General features: G+C 36.3%; 1 protein-coding gene across 6 annotated transcripts in view; it reads right to left on the bottom strand.

Moving 5' to 3' along the window:
- Positions 1-9,875: 9,875 nt before the first annotated feature.
- The window catches only part of LOC143250567 (prestin-like), an 80,826-nt gene continuing 67,441 nt past the window's right edge, over positions 9,876-23,260 (bottom strand). For 5 of the 6 annotated variants that reach the window (XM_076501315.1, XM_076501318.1, XM_076501319.1 and 2 more), the window contains 3 exons: positions 21,197-21,341; positions 12,096-12,150; positions 9,876-11,839 (listed from right to left, as the gene is read on the bottom strand). In XM_076501315.1, coding sequence (XP_076357430.1) covers positions 11,712-11,839; positions 12,096-12,150; positions 21,197-21,341 — 328 coding nt within the window. In that variant the 3' untranslated portion in view covers positions 9,876-11,711. Of the gene's footprint in view, positions 11,840-12,095; positions 12,151-21,196; positions 21,342-23,260 lie in introns of those variants that run through there. The other variant, XR_013028243.1, reaches the window with a different exon arrangement.

The following is a 23,260-nucleotide window of genomic DNA, read 5'->3' as shown; positions in this document are numbered from 1 at the left end:
AAAATGTGCTGTGTTCCAGAGTTTTAAATGTTCTGATCAATTTCTGACTCTTAAAACTTAAACTATGTCCAGGTACTCTATCAAAATTCGTTTTGCATTAACATTTTCATTTGGCAGTGTGAAGAGAAGCAAAGTTTGTGATCACCCCAGAATGTCTCACCCAAACTTTTTTTTTTTTTTAGGGTTGAAAGATTTTTAAACAAATTTCTACCATGAATTAAACTCGATGTTTATTGAACCTTGTTTATATTTTATTTTTTCATTGTATTTTTTACTTCTATAAGTTTTGCATCAGGGCTGTCATTTGCTCAGCAGAGTGCTGTTGCAAAGCTATTTTTGGGATCCTTAAAATTATTGCAAGTAAATTGTGTATGTGTGCGGGATGGACATTTCTACCAGTGGTGACTCCCGTTAGTACAGCGGTATGTCTCCGGATTTACAACGCTAAAATCAGGGGTCCAATTCCCCTCGGTGGGCTTTGCAGATAGCTCGATGTGGACTTGCTATAAGAAAAACAAACACACACTACCAGTGGTTCAGTTCTTCCACTTTGTAAAACTATCATTTATAAAGAAAAATAATTACTTAAAATAAATTAAAATTTGATATAAATGTTTTTCACTTTTTGCTATATTTTAGTGTTAATACTGAAACATTTTACAAATATTTATACAATAATAGTCCAAAACTTTGAGATTTGTAGAATATGCAATAGATTTTAAACATTAACGTCAGAAGCATAACACTACAGATTTTTTAACATATAATAACGTTAAATAAACTCAATTAAAATTTGTATTATAGGAGACCGATACGTATGGATTTTAAGTATTTTTGAGTGAGAGTGTTTTCTTATAGCAAAGCCACATGAGTCCATCTGCTGAGTCACCCGATTGAGTGAGAGAGTAAAGACGTATCTTTAACAAACTATGAATCACATTATATTTGGATATAGTGCTGACAAGGCCTTTCTCCAACTGACAGAACTCAATCAGCTTACTTTGGTTATGATAGACACAATAGTAATTTAAACGCATTTAACTTTATGAACGTTTTTACGGTGTGTATTAGGTTGAGTGTACTTTTAAAAAAGATATTTAAAAATCAAAATTATGCATTGTATAATGCATTGTTATTTATATTTTAACACCAAATATTAATCATTATATTAACCAGGAGAAAGCCCCAAAGGTGAAAAACGTTGGTTAAAATTTTAAAAGTAATATGTATATATCTAGAGTGTGAAGGTCGTTTTTCTAAACTTATCTAAACATGTAAATTCCTTCAGTGTGCACTTTAAATTTCAAAAGACAACATTATTATTGTTATTTTACCCGTAATTGTAGGTTTATATTATTGTTTTTGTATAAGTGCAAATAAGGGTATTCATGTACTCTTGTTCTCTATTTACCACTGTTCTCCAGTGCATATATGTTTTGCACATTTCTTTTAATTTGTCGAAATTTGGAATCAAAATTAGAATTGTGTAAATAGCATTTCAGATTTTTTTTTTTTTTTTTTGTTTATCCCTTACGAGTCGAGCATGACCAGGTGGTTAAGGCACTCGACTCGTAATCCGACGGTCACGGGTTCGAATCCCCGTCACACCAAACATGCTCGTCCTTTCAGCGGTGGGGGCGTTATAATGTAACGGTCAGTTCTCCTATTCGTTGGTAAAAGAGTAGCTCTAGAGTTGGCGGTAGGTGGTGATGATTAGCTGCCTTCTCTCTGGTCTTACACTGCTAAATTAGGGGCGACTAGCGCAGATAGCCCTCGTGTAGCGTTGCGCGAAATTCACAAACAAAAAAACCTTTGCTAGTCATTAACTAAGATGTCTTTCGTCATTTCAAGAACTCACCAGTAGGACTGGACAATAAGAAATTAATATTTTTGAAGAACTGGTTACATACACACTATAATACTTTAAATTTATAGTTTAAATATCGAAAGTAAAATAAAAAATATTTCCGGAGTCTATAGTTTCTTCATCATATCCTATGTCTTAAGTTATTCCCAGTCAGTACTTCATAATTTAAGTGTTGTTTTAGTTGGTTAACTGATGAACTTAGTTTTGGGTGGAAGGAGTCGATGTAGTTGGAAAAATTTAATTTATGTTCTGCCGATAAGAATTCCGTAAATGTGTTGTATACATATCCGTGCTATTATAACAGCGAGTATGCGGTTAAATAGATTGCTTCTGTTTCGATCAATGCCATAATGTTAGGAAGGTTGAGCGAACCAGAGTTACCTATGATGTAACTATTAATATTATATGTTGTTTAACATTAACAATGGTTTCAATAGTAGCAAATTATTGAAGAATGGCAAATTGCTATAATGAAATGTGTATTTTTTTGGAATTTGACGTAAAGATCTAAATCTATTTTAGTAATCTCTATTTCAAAACTGTAATTTATTAGTCAGAGGGCATAGGATATCGAGAAGATTATGAGACGACGTCAAAATTTTCTTGCACATTCGAAATTAGGTTATAATATAATTGTGAAATATATAGAGTTGTTTCAAGAATAGTGAGTTGAAAGATACTAAAAATACAGGTAAGAGAATGTAGAGTTATTGTAAAATAGAGTTGGTGTGTTTTCCTTAAGTATTTTTATCTGTTTTTTGCTATCCTTATTGAGTAACTTGATATCACAAGTTAATTTGTTTTACGTTAGTTAACGTCTCTTGCAACTTGAGCCTATAAAATTTATTATGGTGTACAACTCTTGTACAAACGTTAGAGGAAATAAAGTAATTTATTATCATTACTTGAATTGGACGTATAATTATTTTTACCAGATGCTTTTAAAAGAACCTACCACTAAGGAACAATTAGACATTATGTTACAAGTAGGGGTGTAATTTGTATAAACAAGATTATTAAAAATTATGAATTTTAAAATGGAGTAAGAATCCTTTTCAAAGAGTAATGAAACAAGAATTAAAATTACAATCATAAATTTGAGAAATTTAATCTATATTTTGGTAGTTAAAGTAAGGATTAAATTTTATAAATTTGTGTGTTTTTTATAGCAAAGCCACATCGAGCTATCTGCTGAGTCCACCGAAGGAAAGCGAACCCCTTATTTCAGCGTTGTAAATCCGTAGACTCACCGCTGTCCAGCGGGGTACATTATACATTTGTAATTATGGTTTTAATTCTTGTAAAAGTTATAATTATCGGAGATATGGCTATACTTAAAGTTTATAGATGCTGTCTCCATTCCATGAACATATACAAACCAAACAAATAAATAGGAAAAAACATGTTAACGGATTATTAGTAAAGTTGCTATAAGAAGTATCCTAAGCAAAATAAATCCTACAATAAAATGTATACAAACAAGTAATATAATATTACTTGGAGAAATTTTCAATCGCCACTTTGGTTTACATATTTAAACTGTTTCATTTAACTTTTTGAATCACAATTCTAACCAACGTAGGGATTGGAAATCTATCCAACTAGTAACACTTTACTTGTTTATGTACTTCTTATTGCAGAATTTATTTTGTTCTAGTTGTTGTTCTCTAGGATTTTAAAATACATGCCTGATGTGACTTCTTTTTGCACTAAAAGCACGAAACACACAGAATAGAACTCATCCATTTGTAAATAGAAATATTGCTCCTTTATTATTTGTTTATTTTCGCGCAAAGCTACACGATGGCTATCTGTGCTAGCCATCCCTAATTTAACACTGTAAAATTAGAGGGAAGGAAACTAGTCATCACCACCCACCGCCAACTCATGGGCTATCCTTTTATCAATGAATAGTTGGATTGACCATAACTTTATAATGACTCACAGCTGAAAAGGCGAGCATATTTTGGTATCACGGGGATTCTAACCCGTGACCATAAGATTACGAGTCAAGCGCCCTAACCATCTGGCCATACAAGGCTACTTACTGATTTATAAGATAAAAAAGAAAGAAACAACATGGTCTGATGGTTAGAGCACTTGACTCACAATCTCTGGATTATGGAATCACAAAGCGTGTTGCTAGGCCGTCATTATGGAGGAAGTCATCATACTCCAATGACACATAAATATAATTTACCAATGTTTAATAGACAGACAGTAATACTAAGAGTCTATAGATGAATGAGTTTACTAAGCAGATGATATTGCTAAGGTTCATAGTATAGGTAGAAAGTCTTACTAGGCATATTGTGGTTGTTTACAAAGTCGGGTGATGTTTCTACAAGGAGACTGATATTATACTTTCAAAGGATTGCGTACAGAATTTAACATGTCTCAACTTATGCTTATAATTTTATTTATATATTTAACTATATTACACTTGCTTTGAAAAGGCAGATGGGGTTACAAGGTGAATTGTGATATTAAGGTTCTATATGTGGATGATAAATTATGTTAGTAAGGTTCCATGGATGGATGGTCTTAGTGGGTGTATTGTATGTGTTTTACAAAGGCAGGTAGTCTTAATAACCATACTGCACGTTTTACAAATGAAGGTGGGCGGTGTTTCAATAGTAGGACATTGTTGCTATGCTTCCATATGACTGCATACAGGTTTCAACTTGTATTTATATATTTTATTCCACATTCAATTTGCGTAACAGTGGAATAAGTTGATTCTCAAATTGAGGTCATTGACACTTAGTCGTCTTACGTTGATTATTCACTCTGTTCAGACAAAAGTTCAATTGCTGGGTAATTATGTGTCTAGCTTAGTCTTTTATGATAAATTACACGCCATGAATATCAGTGTCTAACAAGGATATTTGAAAATCTAATACAAGTTTCCATTTATATTTTTTATATAAAACTCATGTTTAAACATAGCCCAAAAAGCTGTCGTTAATATATTGCATAAAATGACAGAACCTGATTGTTATACATATATATATTGAAACATTTATTAACGAAACTTCAAAACACACTAATATACTATTTACGAAAACATACTAGTTCATAAAATATTGACCTACAACCCAATGTAATATTACCTGTCGAATACTTGTTATAGCATGTTATTAGTCAAATAGAATAAGTCTCCATAAAATATAAAGGACATTCCATAAAATGATTATAGCTAAAATAGTTATAGAAACTCTTCAAGACAAATCATTATTTGACTGTCCCCCATCATGATGGAATTTCAGACATTAGACCCATCCCCTATCACTTAAAACTGAATTTTTCACTATGATCTAACATTCTATAATCAATCAATATATGTAAGTAAAAATCACAGAATTATCAACAAAATATTTCAGTTTTGTCGTTTCTTATGATAAAAGATGTGGTCTGCAAGATGATTCTTTCACATTTTTTAAATACATCACATTTACTCTATATCATTACAGAATGTACTTTATATCCAAAAGAAGTTGTTTGTAGATCTAAATTAATTAATTAAGAACAGGTTTTATATGTCATTGAACTTAACAGCCAGTAAAAAAACAAATTATTTATTATTTCGCTTGATGTTTTGTTTGTTTTTGAATTTCGCACAAAGCTACTCGAGGGCTATATGTGCTAGCCGTCCCTAATTTAACAGTGGAAGACTAGAGGGAAGGCAGCTAGTCATCACCACCCACCGCCAACTCTTTTACCAACGAATAGTGGGATTGACCGTCACATTATAACGCCCCCACGGCTGAAAGGGCGAGCATGTTTGGCGCGACGGGAATACGAACCCGCGACCCTCAGATTACGAGTCGCACGCTTGGCCATGCCGGGCCATTATTTCCCTTGATATAATGATACATAAAGTTAAATGTACATTCATGATATTCTTAAGATTTGAGTAGTCATTAGGAAGTTATGTTTTAAGTTACTAGTTTAAAAATACTATGGTTTACAGGGATAACTTGTCTAGATCTACGCATAGCCTTTTTTCTTCAGGATGTACTTGTTTAAACACGTAAATAAATATCAGTGTTGTCTATCTAACAATTTAGGTTGCATTCTCCAAATTTATCTGAGGGCAAATTCTACTGACAGCTCAATACTCTTTAGTATTTAGGAGTAACCCAAACTGAAACGTATATGAATTTATAAACTACTGGACTGTCAAGATTAAATTAAGTTTCATACAAGTCTAGGACATTTCAGTTAGCATACAATTATTGTATACTTTCTATTGAGTTAGACTCCCCAATTTACTATAATTCTAAAAATTAGATCCTTCTCGCATAGGTATTGAGAATCTATCAGAAAATGTGTTAAATACTGTGCTGTATTATCACCCTATCGTTGGAGCATCGAGTAGAATGAATACCAAAGTAGACTTTGCAATATGATGACATACTTGTAAGTTTTATGATCTTACGACAAAGATATGATCTGTAAGCAAAGGCATACACTGCTGGCCAAAATTTTAAGACCAATGAACATAAAGAAAAAATATGCATTTTGCGTTGTTAGACTCAACCACTTATTTGATTAGAGCTTCGAAAGGTGAAAATAAGAAAAGGGAAAATAGAAATAAAAAACCTTTTTTAGCATTTAATAGGGAAAATGTGAACACTATGAAATTAGCCTAAATACTAGCCAGTCAAAAGTTTAAGACCATACAAAAAAGAAGTCCTAAACAGGGTAGGAAATGCCCAACAAGAGGTCTCAGTAGTGAGTTGCACGGCCGTCATTACGAATAACTGCAAACATTCGCTTTGGCATGGTCGATATAAGTGTTTGCAGAAGGCTGTGACTGGAATGTTATTCCAAGTGGTAAAGATGGCTTCACGAAGATCATGCACTGTTTGGAATTTACGTCCATTTCTACAGACTTCATCCATCTCCAAACATTTTCAGTGGGGTTCAGTTCGGGCGAACACGCTGGATGGTCCAAAAGAATCACGTTATTCGCCATGAAAAATTCCTTTGTCCGGCGCGCATTGTGGATTGCAGCGTTGTCCTACTGAAGGATCTAGTCATTTCCACACAAGCGAGGGCTTTCAGTCAATAAGGATGCTCTCTCCAACATGCCAATGTAGTCAGCTGCTGTTTGGTGCCCCTGTATAATCTGAAGCTCCATTGTTCCGTGGAAGGAGAAAGCATCCCAGATCATGATGGAACCTCCTTTAACGTATTGTGTAGAAAATGTCTCCAGTGGAATATCCTTATCGTGCCAGTAACGTTGGAAGCCATTTGGACCATTCAGGTTAATTTTTTTCTCATCAGAGAACAAAACCTTCGTCCAATTTTCTACGTCCCATGTTTGGTGCTTCTCAGCAAAGTTGAACAGAGCTGTTTCGTGGTGTGGAAGAAGGCGTGGCCTTTGAAGACGTTTACGGTTTTTAAAGCCTTTCTCTCGTAGATGCCGTCTTATTTTTCTCTAGCTGCATTCTGTGTCCATAAGGGCCTTAATCTGGTTCGACGATCGGCTGGTGTCTTGCCGGACAACCCGTCAAATTCTCCTGCTCAACGTAGGCGAAATTTTCTTGGGCTGGTCACTTGAAATTCTGGTTTCGTATCCCTTAGGGTCTTCTAAAAAATTTGCAACATCAGTTTTACTACGCCCAATCTCACCAGCGATGACACGTTGAGAGAGAACTTGCTTTTACAGCTCGACAATTCTGCCACTTTCAAACTCTGTCAACCTTTTAGCATTTGCCATGTTTTTACCCAATGTAACACAGGAGATGTCAGTGGGAGATGTTATCAACGCTAATGCTTGAACACAAATGACTAAATTTCGTTACGTATTTACCGATTAACGCTTCGTTTCAGTGTGGTCTTAAACTTTTGACCAGCTAGTATTTAGGCTAATTTCATAGTGTTCACACTTTCCCTATTAAATGCTAAAAAGTTTTTTTTGTTTTTTTCCCCCTTTCCTTAGTTTCATCTTTCGAAGCTCTACTCAAATAAGTGGTTCAGTCTAACAACGCAAAATGCATATATTTTCTTTATGTTCATTGCCCTTAAGATTTTGGCCAGCAGTGTATTTATCCTTTTGCATGCATTCACTTCATAAAGAATATTCAGATAAATTAACGTAAAAGAACATGTTAGACATTCGCCAATATGATTAGATTTATCTCGAGAGACTACTGTTAAAAGTTGAATAACTGTCATTTGAGATAACATTTTTATTATTTCAAATAATAGTTATTCAACGTTCTTTTTGGTATATTCGTTTTGGAATATCTTGTATATGATGGTAATAATGCTAAATTACTTATAATAAGCATGGTCTTTTAACAATAATTATGAAGGGTTTTGTTGCTGATTTCGTAACTGGTCGTATTTCGAGTAAAACAGCAACTCGGGAAAAGTTTCCCCGATTTCACGTTTTGGAACCTTATCTTTGAGACTTTTTAAAATAAAAGTCTACCATGTTCTTGAGGTCTTTGGAACCTTATCTTTGAGGCTTTTTAAAATAAAAGTCTACCATGTTCTTGAGGAACTGAAAATTCGTATCCGTAATGCTGACTTATCCATCCCTACAGCTGTTTCGGAAAGTATGTTTTCAGAATTAGGTTGATAAGGGCTATATAAGAAAAATAAAAGTTTATTAATCCAATTAAATAACAAGTAAAACTACACTCTTTGGGAACTCGAGACTAGGGTGTGGAGCAGAGGACATTTGACAACTCGTTATGGTGCAGGCTAGACAGACGGTAGATTCCTTTAATGCAGACTTAATGCCGATTGACAACTGTTAAAATCTGTTTAACATTTTTACAGAATTTGTCTCTTCGCTTGGTTGGCAGCACGTAGCTAACAATCACTCTGCAATTAAAATATATAAAAAGTGCTACACAAGAACTCTTGTTCTCTTGATTCAAACAATTCGAGGTCACCAATGCCTACAGTTCACGGATGTTCCTTTAAAATGTGAAACTTCTCTTAGTTAATATGCTCATTTGCATCTTTACGTTGACTGTATGCCATCAATTAACTGTACTTTAACTTATTTATGGACTTATTATTATCCATAAGTTAGTAGACCGTCATTAACTTTATTGACAGTTTTTCGGATCTTATGTCATCACTTTTCTCTTAAATTTCCTTTTAATTTGGTTTAAGATTTACCACTAATGAGATGTTAATGGTAAGTAATTAATTATTTTGAAGTTTGATGTAGAGTGCTAAATTTCCATAGATGTTTGATAATTCCTTCTTCTCTTGCAAAATCGCACTTTAGAAGAAATATTTTAGTTTTGTTAGGCACCAAAGTGTCATCCTTGTAATTAAAATCAAATACGTTTATAATGATGTTTTGACAAAATCTCAGCTCTCAGCCATGCACCAGAATGTCATCTTGATGATTAAAAAAGAAATATGCTACACACACAGTGGTTGCATAATTAACCCTATTAAACTCGTTTTTCATAATTACGGTTTCCCGATTCCATAAATCTGCAAGGTTATTAAAAATACTAAAATGAGGTATTCTCAATTTATACTTTTAGCCAACTTCAAATACCATTTTGTTCTCTATGGTCTCACAGTGGCATAGTAGTATTTCTGTGGACTTGCAACTCTGGAAACCGGATCTCGATACCCTTGGTGGGCAGAGCACAGTTAGTTCATTGTGTAGCTTTGCGTTTAACTTCAAATAACCAAAAACAATTTCAATATATAATAGTATTTACTACTTTTGTTTTATGTGCAAAACTATATAGCGAACTTTATCAACTACAGGGAATTGAAAATGGTGGGTTTTAATGTTGTATGTTCGGAAACTTACCCCTGACTCACTGAGGGGCAAGATTTTTAGCATATTAATGTATTTGTTATGCATGAGTGTTAAAGTTTATGATTACTGTATAAATAGTGTTTGTTTCATACGTAACAATTTTAGATGAATTATAAAACTTTTTGGTATGTAACAGTTTGTTGTTTTTTTTAATTTCGCGCATACTAACAGAAACCCACAAAACATTTGTAGCCACATTACTATCTTTATTTAAACAGTACTTTTATATATACATTATTTCTAGAATAAAACAAATAATTATAATCGCAAACACTGAAATCTGCAAGTCCACTTGTCTTAGGTCTAACCTTCGTAAAGCCTTTATTAAGATTTAATGTACAGTCTGTATTCGATAAAGAGATAAATTAACACTGTAATTTGTTTACGTTTTTTGTTTCGGTTTAGTTAGGGCTAAACTTTACCGTTATTAATACTTTTATTCAAAGGCACTGCCACTTTTACATATTTTACATACAGTACCAGTAAATATTATTGTATCAAATTCTGGTAGGCATGCCTAGATTGAGCTACATTTCGCAGCACGGCAGTTACTTCTACTTTTGATATCTTATTATAAAACTTGTATATATAGTCAATTACCATCACCATGCAACTCTTTCCTATATCACTGATACCAATAAATAAATATCTATTATTTTACGTCTTAAGGTTAGGTCTTTGTTAAAGCTTTGATATGCTTTTAATACGTTATTGTGAGAATTTTCCACTAAAGTATATTTATATTCGCTTTTTGTTTACCTCTGTTGAAATGAAGTGCGTGCACATTCAAAAAGTAAGATGTGCGACCATTTTCAGGACAGATAAAAACTGAGTTATATTATGATAAATTACGACAACGTTTTCCAAAAAACACTCTGGGGCGTTTACTAGTTGTCGGGGGCGACCATTTGGTGAGAAAGCCAAAAAATAATAACGGAAGAAAGATAAGAGTTGAAAAGTAATGATAACCTGATAAACGAGTCACTCTGTTATCAGTTTTTGTTTGCTCTCGAATTTGCTCACTCATTACAAATATGTTTATTTTAAAAAATATATTAAAAATTGCTATGTGTGTGTTTCTTATAGCAAGGCTACACTGGGCTATCCGTTGAGTCCACCGAGGGGAATCGAACTCCTGATTTTACGAATTCAATTCCGCATACTTATCGCTCTGCCAGCGGGGAACTTAAAACTGGTAAAGAAACTGTTGATTTGCATTTATCAATGGCCAGATAATTAGGGCGCTCAACCTGAAGTTTAAGGGTCGCGGGTGTGAATTCTCCTTCCACTACACATGCTCGTCCTTTCAGCCGTAGGGACGTCTTTACATTACAATCAATCTCACTTTTCGTTGGTAAAAGAATAGTCTAAGAGTTGGCGGTGAATGGTGATAACTAGCTGCTTTTCTTCTAGTTTTTTACCCCTAAGTTAGGGATAACTAGAGCAAATAGCCCTCGTGCAGCTTTGCACGAAATTTCAAACTGTTATTAAATTGTGAAAAATTATTTTAATATGAACGTGAGCGCAGTGGAAATTTTGCTGTGTTAGGGGCATGTTGCTATTTAAAGTTTTAAAAACACCTTAAATTTTTAAATTAGTAGCATAGAATTTTGTTTTTCCAGTAGTTTGAATCAATTCACCTAGAACTTCTGTATTACAAGTGTAGATATTTGATCCTTACGTAATGTGACATCAAGACCTTTTATATTACAGTCTGTTCTTCAGTTGTGCTACTTATTCCACCACCTCCGCTAGTACAGCGATATGTCTCCGGATTTACAACACTAAAATCAGCGGTTCGATTCCCCTCGGTGGACTGAGCAAATAGCCCGACGTGCCTTTGCGAAAAGAAAAACCCACCCACTTATTCCATATGTAACTTCAATACTAATGGTCTAAAATCTTTTTTTTACCAATGGTACAACTTTATCCACCTAGAACTTTTATATTAGTGGTAGAGACATTTGTTCAGTTTCATCTTTTAGCTTTTCAGTAGTTAGTGCATCTAAGAAATAAAGAAAATATAAATAATTACATAACAGTGTTAGCCACATCTGGTTTTAAAGCATATATTATAGCATCATGAATAGTAGGGAAGATAATTGGCATGGTCATTCTCGTCAAAAACCCTGATCTTTTCAACATTTCATAAACTGGCACTGCAAGCAAAAAAATAAAAAGTTATATGTAATTTTTTACAATGGATACAAAGCAACTGCATATCACATATTTGACTTAAGATATATTTGTATAACAATATTCTAAATCAATTTCTGTAAAACATATATGTACAAGATTTAAATGCTCATAGATGGTCAGCAAGAAATGTCAATATCAGCAGTATATTTTTAAAGTAATGTTTAGTAAAAAAACTAAAACAATTTCCACAAAAAAATGTTACAAATCTTTTCTCACCTGAACACCCAGCAAGAAAAACTGGAATTCCCTTTCCTTCCATTTCTTTCATTACCTAAAACATGAAATAATAGATTAAGTATATCAAGTACAATTTGTTAGGTGCAGGTCTTTCTCATGTAAATGAAGTTATGTAGGTGTTGGTCTTACTGATATAAATTATTCCTACTAACTTTCATGGTAAGAGTTCATTATGTAAGGGTTCCTTCTCATGTAGAATACAGATGATTGAGTACATCGTTTTAGAACAGTTTTTGATATGCAAATAAATAAGTCATGTGATAACAACAACTGATAAACGTTGCAACAGAATGTCAAGTGTCATAAAATCATTTTGACTGCTTTTGGAAAATATGTATAACAAATACCCAGTTCATAAAGATTTCCTTATTGTTAATGACATTGGAAAATAAAGGAAAGGGGAATGACTTGGGAATGTCCAGTAAAAAAGGTAAAAGAAAAGTAAATGTAGTAAAATTTGTAAAAGTAAACAAAGGTAAAAACAAAACAGCAATTAAAAACAGAAAATTACATAAAACTGAAGTTGCTATTTCCAGTCCTGGGTCCGAGTTATGTGTCATTATGGCCAGTACCAAAGGGTAAAGTAATAAAAGTTTAAAAGACATGCAGCAAAATTGGAATAACAACTCGCCAGAAGGACTAACGGGTAGTTTAAACGGATAGTTCAAACAGCAGCGTTAGTCACCTGAAGTTGGCCTTTCCAGCCCTGGTGTCGAGTTATTTAATGTTCTGGCCATTTTCCAATTTCAAATTGAACTAGAGAGATTGAAACTTTGAAAAGGGAACCACAATTAAAAAGGTGTAATGAATAAATATCCAACACTTAAATGAGATTAAAAAGATTAATGGCCATTAAAAAACTAAAAACTTTATCAAGGTGGACAGTGTCACCATCACCAATAACACTGTCCAATGTGACAGATAAACCCTGGGAAAAAACATGTTTAAAATAGTGTCGTCGTTGAGAGTCGTAACGATGGCAAGAAAGTAAAGTGTGGCTTACAGTGATTTGAGTGTTACACAAACTACACACTGGTGCAACAGTTCCAGATAAAAGAAAATGATGAGTTAAAAAACTGTGACCAATGCGTAGTCCAGTTAGAACAGCTTCCTCCTTCCGAACCTTACAGAAGCTAGATGGCCAAAGCCCAATATAGGGTTTTATTTGAAAAAGCTTGTTGTCGCTTTACTCACTCCAAGTGGACTGCCAGCTGGCACGGAGCCGAGCCTTGAATACAGGACCATAGTCCATGTACGGAATAGGCACAGTGGTGATAGTGCCAGAGCAGATAGATTTAGCTGCCGTGTCTGCAAGCTCGTTCCCGCGAATACCAACATGGCCTGGTATCCAGAAACACTGGATAGAAGTAGCAGTTAATGAGAAATGGGCCAGTCAGTTTTGAATATCAGTGAGAATAGGGTGTGAGCCAACATGTAGTGATTCCAGGGCCAGTAGAGAACTAAGCGAGTGCAGTTGGAGTACTGCTCAGCTTCAATATGATCCAGGGCAAGAGATATGGTGTACAGTTCAGCAGTGAACACAGAAGCTGTATAGGGGATTCTGCGCGCAATCACCGAACCACAGCAAACTATGGCAGAGCCCACTGAATTACCTGATTTGGAACCATCTGTATAAATTTGAATGAAATGATTGTTTGAAAGATGTTCATTAAATAAAAGATGGTACTTCCAATCTGGAGTATCTGCCTTTTTTCAGATGACTGAAAGAAAGATCACATTTTGGGGCTGTAATAAGCCATGGTGGGATGGGCTGACCTGTGGATTCTGCAATGTTATCCAAGGACAGACCCAATTCATCCAATTGCGCCTGGATGTGAAGGACAAAAGAAGCAATGCAGATCGTCTGTTCTGAAAAAGTACAGCCCACTGAGGAATGAAAACACATCCCCAGATGGGATGCTTTGGTAAGGAACGAAGTTTCAAAGAATATAGTAAAGATAGTTGCAAACGGAGAAGGTGCAGAGAAGGTTCATGAGATTCAACGTATAAGTTTTGAACTGGAGAGGGCAAAAGCCCCAGTGCAGAGTCAAAGTCCTTGGTGATGAATGGGGTCCAGCATATTTAAGGCCGAGGGTCTGGCAGAGCTATAGACCATTGATCCATAGTCGAGTTTTGATCGACATACCTTTAACATAGAACATCAATCTGCTCCCCAACTGGTAGTAGAGAGGACACGGAGGATGTTTAGTGCTCTTGTGCATTTGAACCATAGCTGCTTTATATGTGGTATAAAGGTCAGCTTATGGTCAAAGATAAGCCCCAAAAACTTGGTCTCAGGGACCACTGGCAGCGAAACTTCACCGATATGAAGTTCAGGATTAGGGTGAATGCTGTCGTCGGAACCCACACTGGGTGGGCGACGGGTGGTTGTTTGATTCGAGGAACCAAACAAGACGAGCATAAACCATCCTTTCTAAGGTCTTACAGAGACAGCTCGTCAAACCATTTGGACAGTAGTTTGAAGGAATCTTGGGATCTTTCTCTGGCTTAGAGAAAGGTAAAATAATAGCCTGGTGCCAGGCATCAGGAAAAACATTCTCCTGCCAGATCCGGTTAAAGACAATTAGAAGGACATCAAGAGAAGCAGGAGATAGATGGTGCAGCATGTCATAGTGTACATCATCAGGCCCAACAGATGTACTGCCAGACCGATGAAGGGCCATTTTCAGTTCCACCAGTGTAAAGGGACAATTATAGTCAAAGAGACGGTTCGAAAGGAAAGAGGTGAACGCTCTGCCCGAGTCTTGATGGCCAAGAAGGTGGAGGAACAAGCAGAAGTGCTAGATACCCGGCAAAAGCTTTCACCTAGAGTATCAGCGATGCTCCAGACATCAGCCACCTCCTGACCATCAGAGAGTAAGATCGAGAGGAGGACAGAATTGTAGTGCCCACTGACCTTTCGAATCCTGTCCCATATGACCTTGGAACTGGTGGTAGAAGATATGCTAGTTGTGAACTTAATCCAAGATTCCTTCTGGCATGTGCATGGACCCATTGGAAAGCGACGCTGTTCGAAAGTGTGGGATATCTACGAAAAGTATCCCAGGCCCGTTTTTGAGCCTTCCGTGCTAAGTGGCAAGTAGGATTACACCACGGACAAGGATATCGTGGAAAACGTGTCGAGGTTTTAGGAATACACTGAGCAGCTGCTTGTATAATACAACCAGTTACCGCTGCCACACAGTCTTCTATTGATGGCTCATTCACGATGGCAGGATCAAGTTCTGTGAGAGTAGTGAAAGTAGACCAGTCTGCTTGATCCAGCTTCCACCGGGGCACGCGGGTAGGTGGTATCGACCACGGCCAGTCTCTCTCAAAAGTACAGGAAAATGATCACTGCCTAGTGAAAAATGGGAGAATAATGAAGGGGAGCAAACTGAGAGATCAATAGTGGTAAAGGACTGACTAGGTGCATGAAAATAAGTGGAAGAACCAGTATTGAAAAGAGAAAGGTTGTGATCAGAGAGCATACGCTCTACAGAGCGACCTCTCCCATCAATAACAGCACTTCCCCAGAGGAGATGATGTCTATTAAAGTCCCCCAGGAGTAGAAAGGGAGACGGCAAATGTTCAACGAGAGCATCAAGGTCTGATTGTCCAGGGGACAGGTAGAGAGAACAATAAGTGATGGTATGACCCAAGGAAACACGGATGGCTACGGCCTCCAAGGGTGTGTTGAGTGACAAAGACAGGGTGTGCACATGCTAATCAACCAATAGTGCCACCCCTCCATGTACTCGTCCATCACACAGCCTGTCATTTCTGTACAGAGAAAACTGCCAAATGGTGACTGTATCAGCAGGTTTTAGAAATGTTTCTTGTAAGGAAAGACATACAGGATGGTAGAAAGCAGTGTTTTGATATCATCCAGATTAGAACGTAAACCTCGACAGTTCCATTGTATCAAGGTGGCCATTTTTAATGACGGGTAGGCGAAGTGGCTGGAGAACCGTTCTGTTTAAAACCACGTCTTTTTTCCTTACTGTCCTTAGTCGGAGGAGGTCTATTACCTCTATGGATCTTGCCCTGAATCGATTGAGCAGGTCTTTGTTATTGGAAGGGGATTTCAGTGACTGAGGACGAGAACGAATGATTGTTTTGCCTCTTGGGGTGGGAGAAAAAGATGTATCAGAAGAAATGCCTGTATTTGAAACTGAAGAATGTGGATCTTGAGGTTTGTTGGAATGAAAAGGAGGAACAGAGATGGTTGTGGAAGTCGATTCATCAACCTTTTCAACCATGGAGGTCAAAAGACTTGTCATTTGTTTTGAAAACGATTCTCTTGGAGGCACAGAGAAATCTGTCTGCACTACCACTGTAGTTGTGGAATGAAGTGCAGCAGTATATGTCCGAGATGGAGTGGCGGGCAGCAATTTCCGAGCCTCAGGATAACTAATGTTATGAGTCGTTTTCAAACGCTGCACCTCTTTTTCCTCCAACCATTTTGGGCAAGAAGTAAAGTAGGAAGGGTGAGAACCATTGCAGTTGACGCAATGTGGGTCCATGTCACATTCATAGGCATCGTGGTCCTTGCCACCACAACGAGTACATATCAGGGAACCACGACATGATGTCTTTGAGTGGCCAAACCTCTGACATTGGAAACATTGGAGAGGGTTTGGAATGTATGGCCGTACCCTGCAAATTAGATAACCTGCCTTGATGGTGGCAGGTGCACGTGATGATGTAAATGTCAAAACGAGGGTATTTGTTAGCAGTGTAACTCCATCTTTGCGAGTGGAGATGCGCCTCACTGCAGAAACTCCATGAGTGGAGAGACCAGCGAGAATCTCTGACTCGGTGACGTTCTTCAAATTCCTCTCAACAATAACTCCTCGTGATGAATTCAAGCTAGCATGAGGGGTAACCTCAATAGGTATATCCCCAATTGCCGTTGAATTCAAGAGGAGTTCACTGTGTTGGGTTGTGGATGTTTCAACTAATGTCTTTAGATCGAAGCTTCTTTATTTACTTTGGAGAGCCAGCAAGACCCTCTAGTTCCTTCTGAATAAAAAAGGGGACATTTGCCCTAAAGGTTTTTCTGAAAGAGAATGTAATATAAGAAAATGAGGTACGTGTTTTACAGATGTTGAAGATTGCTGCTCAGAGTCTTCAAGACGTGGTCGTTTACCTATTGACTGTTTTTTCACTATTTTATTTAAATTTTTTGAAGGAGGATCCATAGGAAAAAAGAAAAATTTTCCCAAACACCAGCATCAGGCACAATGTCCACAACACCCGTTGAGAACTTCCAACACTGGTACTTGGTTGACTCTAGCCCAAGTGGACCAGCCAGTTGACCCAAGGGTGGCCACCCAAAGGCCGCCCGTCTACAGGAATTCAAGGTCAAAGTGGTGTGTTAGGGTTGAAACCCTCAACCACCAGGATCCTCTCCTCCCCTTCACGGGTCACCACGCACAACAAACACGTGGGTGGATGTTTAGATCCCAGAGAAGGTAACCAGAAAGAACAGAACCTTCCCTGGGAGGTCCCCTCACCACGTACAGGAATCCACACTGAGGGGAAGTGAAGAATAAGTCTTTCAGAAAGAACCTGCAAAACCCTAGGGTCTGTGGTGAAGGACTCCCAAAATAGTGAAGGTGTAAAAGCCTGGCCCTCACCACATCAACATCTGCATTTAGTCTCTGGGGCTGCCATGGGCACTGAAGCTATCAATGAATGAACCATGGCCAATCTTAGAAAACCCATGTAACAGGAAGTAGTGAAGGATAGGAAGGAGGGGATGAGACACTAGAACAGGTTCAAGGTAGGTTGAGAAAAATGAGAAGCCAAAGAGGAAAGGAGATATGTAAGCATGCAGACTCAATTGTGGTTTGAAACAAGTAAAAAAAATCTCCAAAGGGAGTTATGTGCAAGTTTCATAAGAATTTTTGGGGTAAATACATACAGAACAAAAGGGCATCCCAACATAAGATATCCCCAAAATAGATGAACAATGCATGGAGGGAAAGGGCAGAAGAAAATAATTATGCAGGCATAGAAAAATCCAAGGCACAAGTCTACCAGAAACCCCTTATGCCTCAGATAAAAGGTGAACCAGAGAGATAAAACGGAGACTGATGTGAGGCAGGTATGGGAAAAAGTGAGGCTGGGAAAATGTCACCAAAGTATTGGGATAGAAAACTCATAGAAGCAGGAGAGAATCCAACTGCTGGAAGTCAAAAAAGGAATTGCAGATCTATGTAAGCAATAGCATTGACTACCATATTGCATGGGGATTGAGGCATACTAACCCCAGTGAGTAAGTTATCTGCAAATCTATAAACACGAGTCCCAATATCCAGTAAATGGAGGAAAAGAAGATATTAGCCCAAAGATGTTTCACTTAAAATAAGAGAGGAGAAGACATACTTAACAAGGGACAAAGTCAAAACATAACATACCTAGTTTATTAATTCAACAAAGGAAGGAGAAGGCCTGAGCACTTCCACTGTAGCTAAACATGGCTATGTAGCATAGCAAGAGAGATGAAACACTGACAAAATCAATGTCCTTTCATTCAAGTACCTTTGAATATGACATGATAGGATAATCCTCAGTAAAATCAGAAGCTCTTATAAAAGTAGCCAACTTCTGGTGACCTGAACTTGTAACATCTTCTGCTGACAATTTTGAACACAAAGGCAGTGTAGTTGAAGTAAGGTGAATTTTTGTAGGAATGGCGTTAGTATTAGTTGTAATGTGAAACTTAGAATCCGTTGTAACTATGAGTGGAAGTAGAAGATTTTAAATAAGATCCAAAAGGTAGGGTAGTAAGAGAAAAGACACATACGAGGGCTGTTCAAAAAATACGCGGACTGTTTGAATTGCGCGGCTCCAGTTGGTTCCAGGGGAATCCGCTTGGTGTCGCTAGGTTCGCACAGATCAGCTGATTACGACGCCATTTCCCGATTGCAGATATCTTCATTTGTGTATTAGCTACGCGGTTTTAAGTGAAGTGCGATTTTTTCGTTTGGCGGATTTCAGAATGAATGACCTGAAGGAGCAACGACTTGCTGTGAAATTTTGTGTTAAACTTGGAAAATCTGCGACTGAAACTTTTGCTATGCTTAACACGGCTTACGGTGATGTTGCTATGAATCGTATGGCATGTTTCAAGTGGCATGAACGTTTTAAGGATGGTCGACAGTCCATTGAAGATGATGAGCGTCCTGGACGTCCTTCCACGTCAACTGACGACCCACACGTCGACAAAATCAACACCCTGGTGCGGGCAAATCGACGTCTGACTGTCAGGGGAGCTTGCTGAAGAGTGTGGGATATCAGTTGGATCTTGTTACGAGATTTTGACCGAAAAATTGAAGATGCACCGCGTTGCTGCGAAATTCGGCCCTCAGAACTCGTGAGTTTTTGGCCAAACACTCGATCACTGTTCTTCCCCACCCCCACCCCCTACTCACCTGACCTTGCTCCTTGCGATTTTTTCTTGTTCCCCAAACTCAAAAGACCCTTGAAAGGAAGAAGATTTGAGACGATTCCCGAGATTAAGGCAAATGCGACGAAGGAGCTGGAGGACATTACAAAAGAAGCGTACCAGGACTGTTTCGACAAGTGGAAACACCGTTGGGATACGTGTGTGCGTTGGGGAGGAGAGCACTTTGAAGGGGTCCCAGACCTGTAACTTCTAAATAAAGTACATTTTGTTTTATGACGTCAGTCCGAGTATTTTTTTTGAACAGACCTCGTAATATAAACATGTACATATTAAATTTCAGAATATAAGTGTAGCATATATAAAAAGAAACTAAGTTCCCAAAGAAAAACAAGAAACTGACTGAAAATTCTGTGAAGAAAAGTGTAAGAAAACAACATGTCTTAACACTACAAGTGTCAATTGAGAGGTGAAGTTGGGCTAAACTGTACAGAGGGAGGAGCCAGCTGTGCTAGAAGTTGTGTTGCACTCATTGTTTGGATAGTGCTGTCAATTTTACTGTGATGTGACATTTCACATGCATTACTACTAAGAAACATAGGAGTATCTGGACTCGTGGCAAGCAAACATCTGTATATATATAGAGGGGAGTACAAGATCAGATAAACTAATCGGTGAGCATACGTGGAAACAGTTAATGAAATTTTAGCATACAGTGAGTTTCTGATGTGGTAACCTTCTACACTGAAATGTAGTTACAAAGGTATCCCTGGAAGAAACACATAGTAACAAAAGATCTGCAAACACTATTTAATCTTCAGATTATTTTCTCAAGAAAGTAAAATGGCTTATTCAGGCCAAAATATCCAGTGTAGTTATACAAACCATGACACGTTAATGGTTATAAACACATTAATGTAGCAGAAACGAGATGTTGAAATTCAGTTTGATGAAAATGCTTACATTTACATCTCAGCTGTCAGTAATGCAATCCATATTTTTAGGAAAGCCATATCCTAAAGTGAGAAGTGGATATTCAATGACAGATGTAGATGAAAGACATGCACCTAAAGTGTTGTATAGTTTCTACAGATAACTATTACAAGGTCCAACAGGTGCACTGTAAGTAGACAAAAAGACTGTTCAAGTGAATAAACATGCAACAAGTTTAGTTCAAACTACAGTTATTATGTTTTTGTCTGATCACATTGTTAAGAATAAGTTGAAGATATCTAGATAGGTGACTTTCATAAAAAAAAAACGTACAGAGTACATTGTTTTTATATATGTTGCCTTTCACAGTTTAGTAAAATTACTTCTAATAGATAAATGAATAGTATTACTGAGAATACTTGTAGTTCCAGTATAACAAATCAATAAATCAATGTAACTTTCAAGCAAGGCTATCTCTAGGAGTATTAATATATTTGCTATTAATGTTAAATTATCTTTAAAAAGAAATTGTTCGTGAACTAACTAATCAATGTTTATTCATTTAAGTATGATTACAACTGTCAAAGAGACGATTTTTGGACTAAATATTCATACCACTATTAATTATGATACCTCCATGAAAAATACATAGGAACTGACTAATTAATGTGATTTTTAGCTCAGCTAAAAGTCCTAGTGAGAAAGATGATTCAAATATTATTGATTGAGTTACCTCCAAAAGAACATTTAATCCAGTGGCATCAAGATATGATATAGAAGAACAATCAATAACAATATGGTGAAGTTCTTTATTGCTCAGAAGGTCTTCATCAGATTTCTGGATCACTTTGGAATTGGCAAAACTGTCAATCACAAGGCTACAAATAAAAAAATAAATGTATACATCATTCTTTACTATTCAGGTATGGATTTCTAGTCAGAAAATTTTATGATAATATTTTGTTGTATTCCACTTTGAAAAAATCTTTTGCTGAACAGCATATCTCACTAGACCAAGTGGGTTACAACCTACAAATTCTTATTTGAAATGTTATTCAAGCCATTTGTTTGTAATACATCAAGTCTTATGTTTAGGATCCTTCAACTGGTGGATCAGGTGAAACCTATTCTGGGTAGTATTGTCAGTCTTATTATGATGTGACATTTCATATGTATTACTACTAAGGCATTCATTCTGATACGTCTTATATGAATAATATTTGTGCATTGTAATTCAGCCTGCATGTTGAACTCAAGTATTAAAAGAAAGGCCTTATGAACAGCTGAATAAGTCTAATAATATATAATGGAAATGTTATTATTAGTCAGATATTTGAATAAAATATAATAAATTGACATATCTAAATGAAACTTTTTCTTATTTTATTTTGTGCAAAGTTTCAGGCAGACACCCTTCATCAGGCAGTAAAAACTGTGTTACAAGGGAATTAGACTAAGAAAGATAAGAAGATACAGAGGTTCTAATTACACATATTCCAAATACAGCAGGGTAAAAACAAATCTATAAAAATATTGTTTGACATATTTTTTAAGCATGGTGAAAAATTAGCAAGAACATGGGAAAACAAGTAGCTAAAATAACTAAAATTGGATTCAGGAATATAAACACAGAAACATAATAAAACAAGTTTGCAAGATAATATAATAAAAGCTTTGCAAAATAAAATAATGCAATAATATAATATTAATCCAGGGAAATAATTATGGGAAGGAGTATCTTCACATAGGTAAGGCTGAAAAAGAAAATTTAATAAGGAGTAAAAGGTAAATTAAATGCAAAATAAAATAATGCAATAATATAATATTAATCCAGGGAAATAATTATGGGAAGGAGTATCTTCACATAGGTAAGGCTGAAAAAGAAAATTTAATAAGGAGTAAAAGGTAAATTAAATGTGTCTAAAGAAGACGTTCCTGATAATGAAATCAGAATTTTATAATTAGTTGAAAGTAAATATTTTGTTAATACTATACAAAGACTATGTGTTGAGTTGGAAGATACGATGGTGTTTAAGTATTTCTCATTTTAACTTATTAAGTGGTGCCATTCTCATGATAAAGACTACCATGTCTGAGGTCCACTGTGGTCAGGAGAACTGAAGTGTCAAGGAAGAGGCATGTCAGAAAGCCTTCTTTTACATACGTAATGTGTTCATAAAAAAACAATAACCTAGTCTATGTGTTATTTCTCCAATATATAGTTTGTGACACCTGCTACAATAGATGCATTAAACGACATGATCTGACACGTAGAAGTCTCCTGAAATGAAAAATATAAATGAGGTCATTTACTGTAATGTTGTTTGAAATGAATGGACAGGCATAAGAAATTTTTCTCGCACAATAATGTGTTTCAATAATGCAGGGATTGTTCTCTTGTACCTCCAAGAACACCAAGTGGTCTTTGATGTTGAGATTATGCCTAAAAAAACTATGGAGGATGTAGTAAGCATTCTAACAGTACTGGGTAGTTAGTAATTTAAATTTCTTCTCATAATACTTGATGTTAAAAGCAAGGGGATTCTAACATTTTAATTTTTGTAATTATGTTAGATGGGACTAGCATTTGTTACAGCGTGTACGTATGGTTGTTTTGTTTTTTTTATAGTATCAGCTGGATAGTTAAGTCGATGAAAGAAACACTGCCATCTGATTGATTTTAGAGATAAGGTCTTGGTCGTTGTTGCCCCATATGAACCCACATGACGATCATTGATGTTTAAATGGAATTTAATGTGACAAACTTACAGTCACACCATCCACACTGTGAAACTGT

This window comes from Tachypleus tridentatus, chromosome 5, assembly GCF_004210375.1.
Source record: "Tachypleus tridentatus isolate NWPU-2018 chromosome 5, ASM421037v1, whole genome shotgun sequence".
In the NCBI taxonomy this organism is placed as follows: Eukaryota; Metazoa; Arthropoda; class Merostomata; order Xiphosura; family Limulidae; genus Tachypleus; species Tachypleus tridentatus.
Note: the sequence above shows the minus strand (reverse complement) of the source record. Positions and strands in the feature narration are given on the sequence as shown.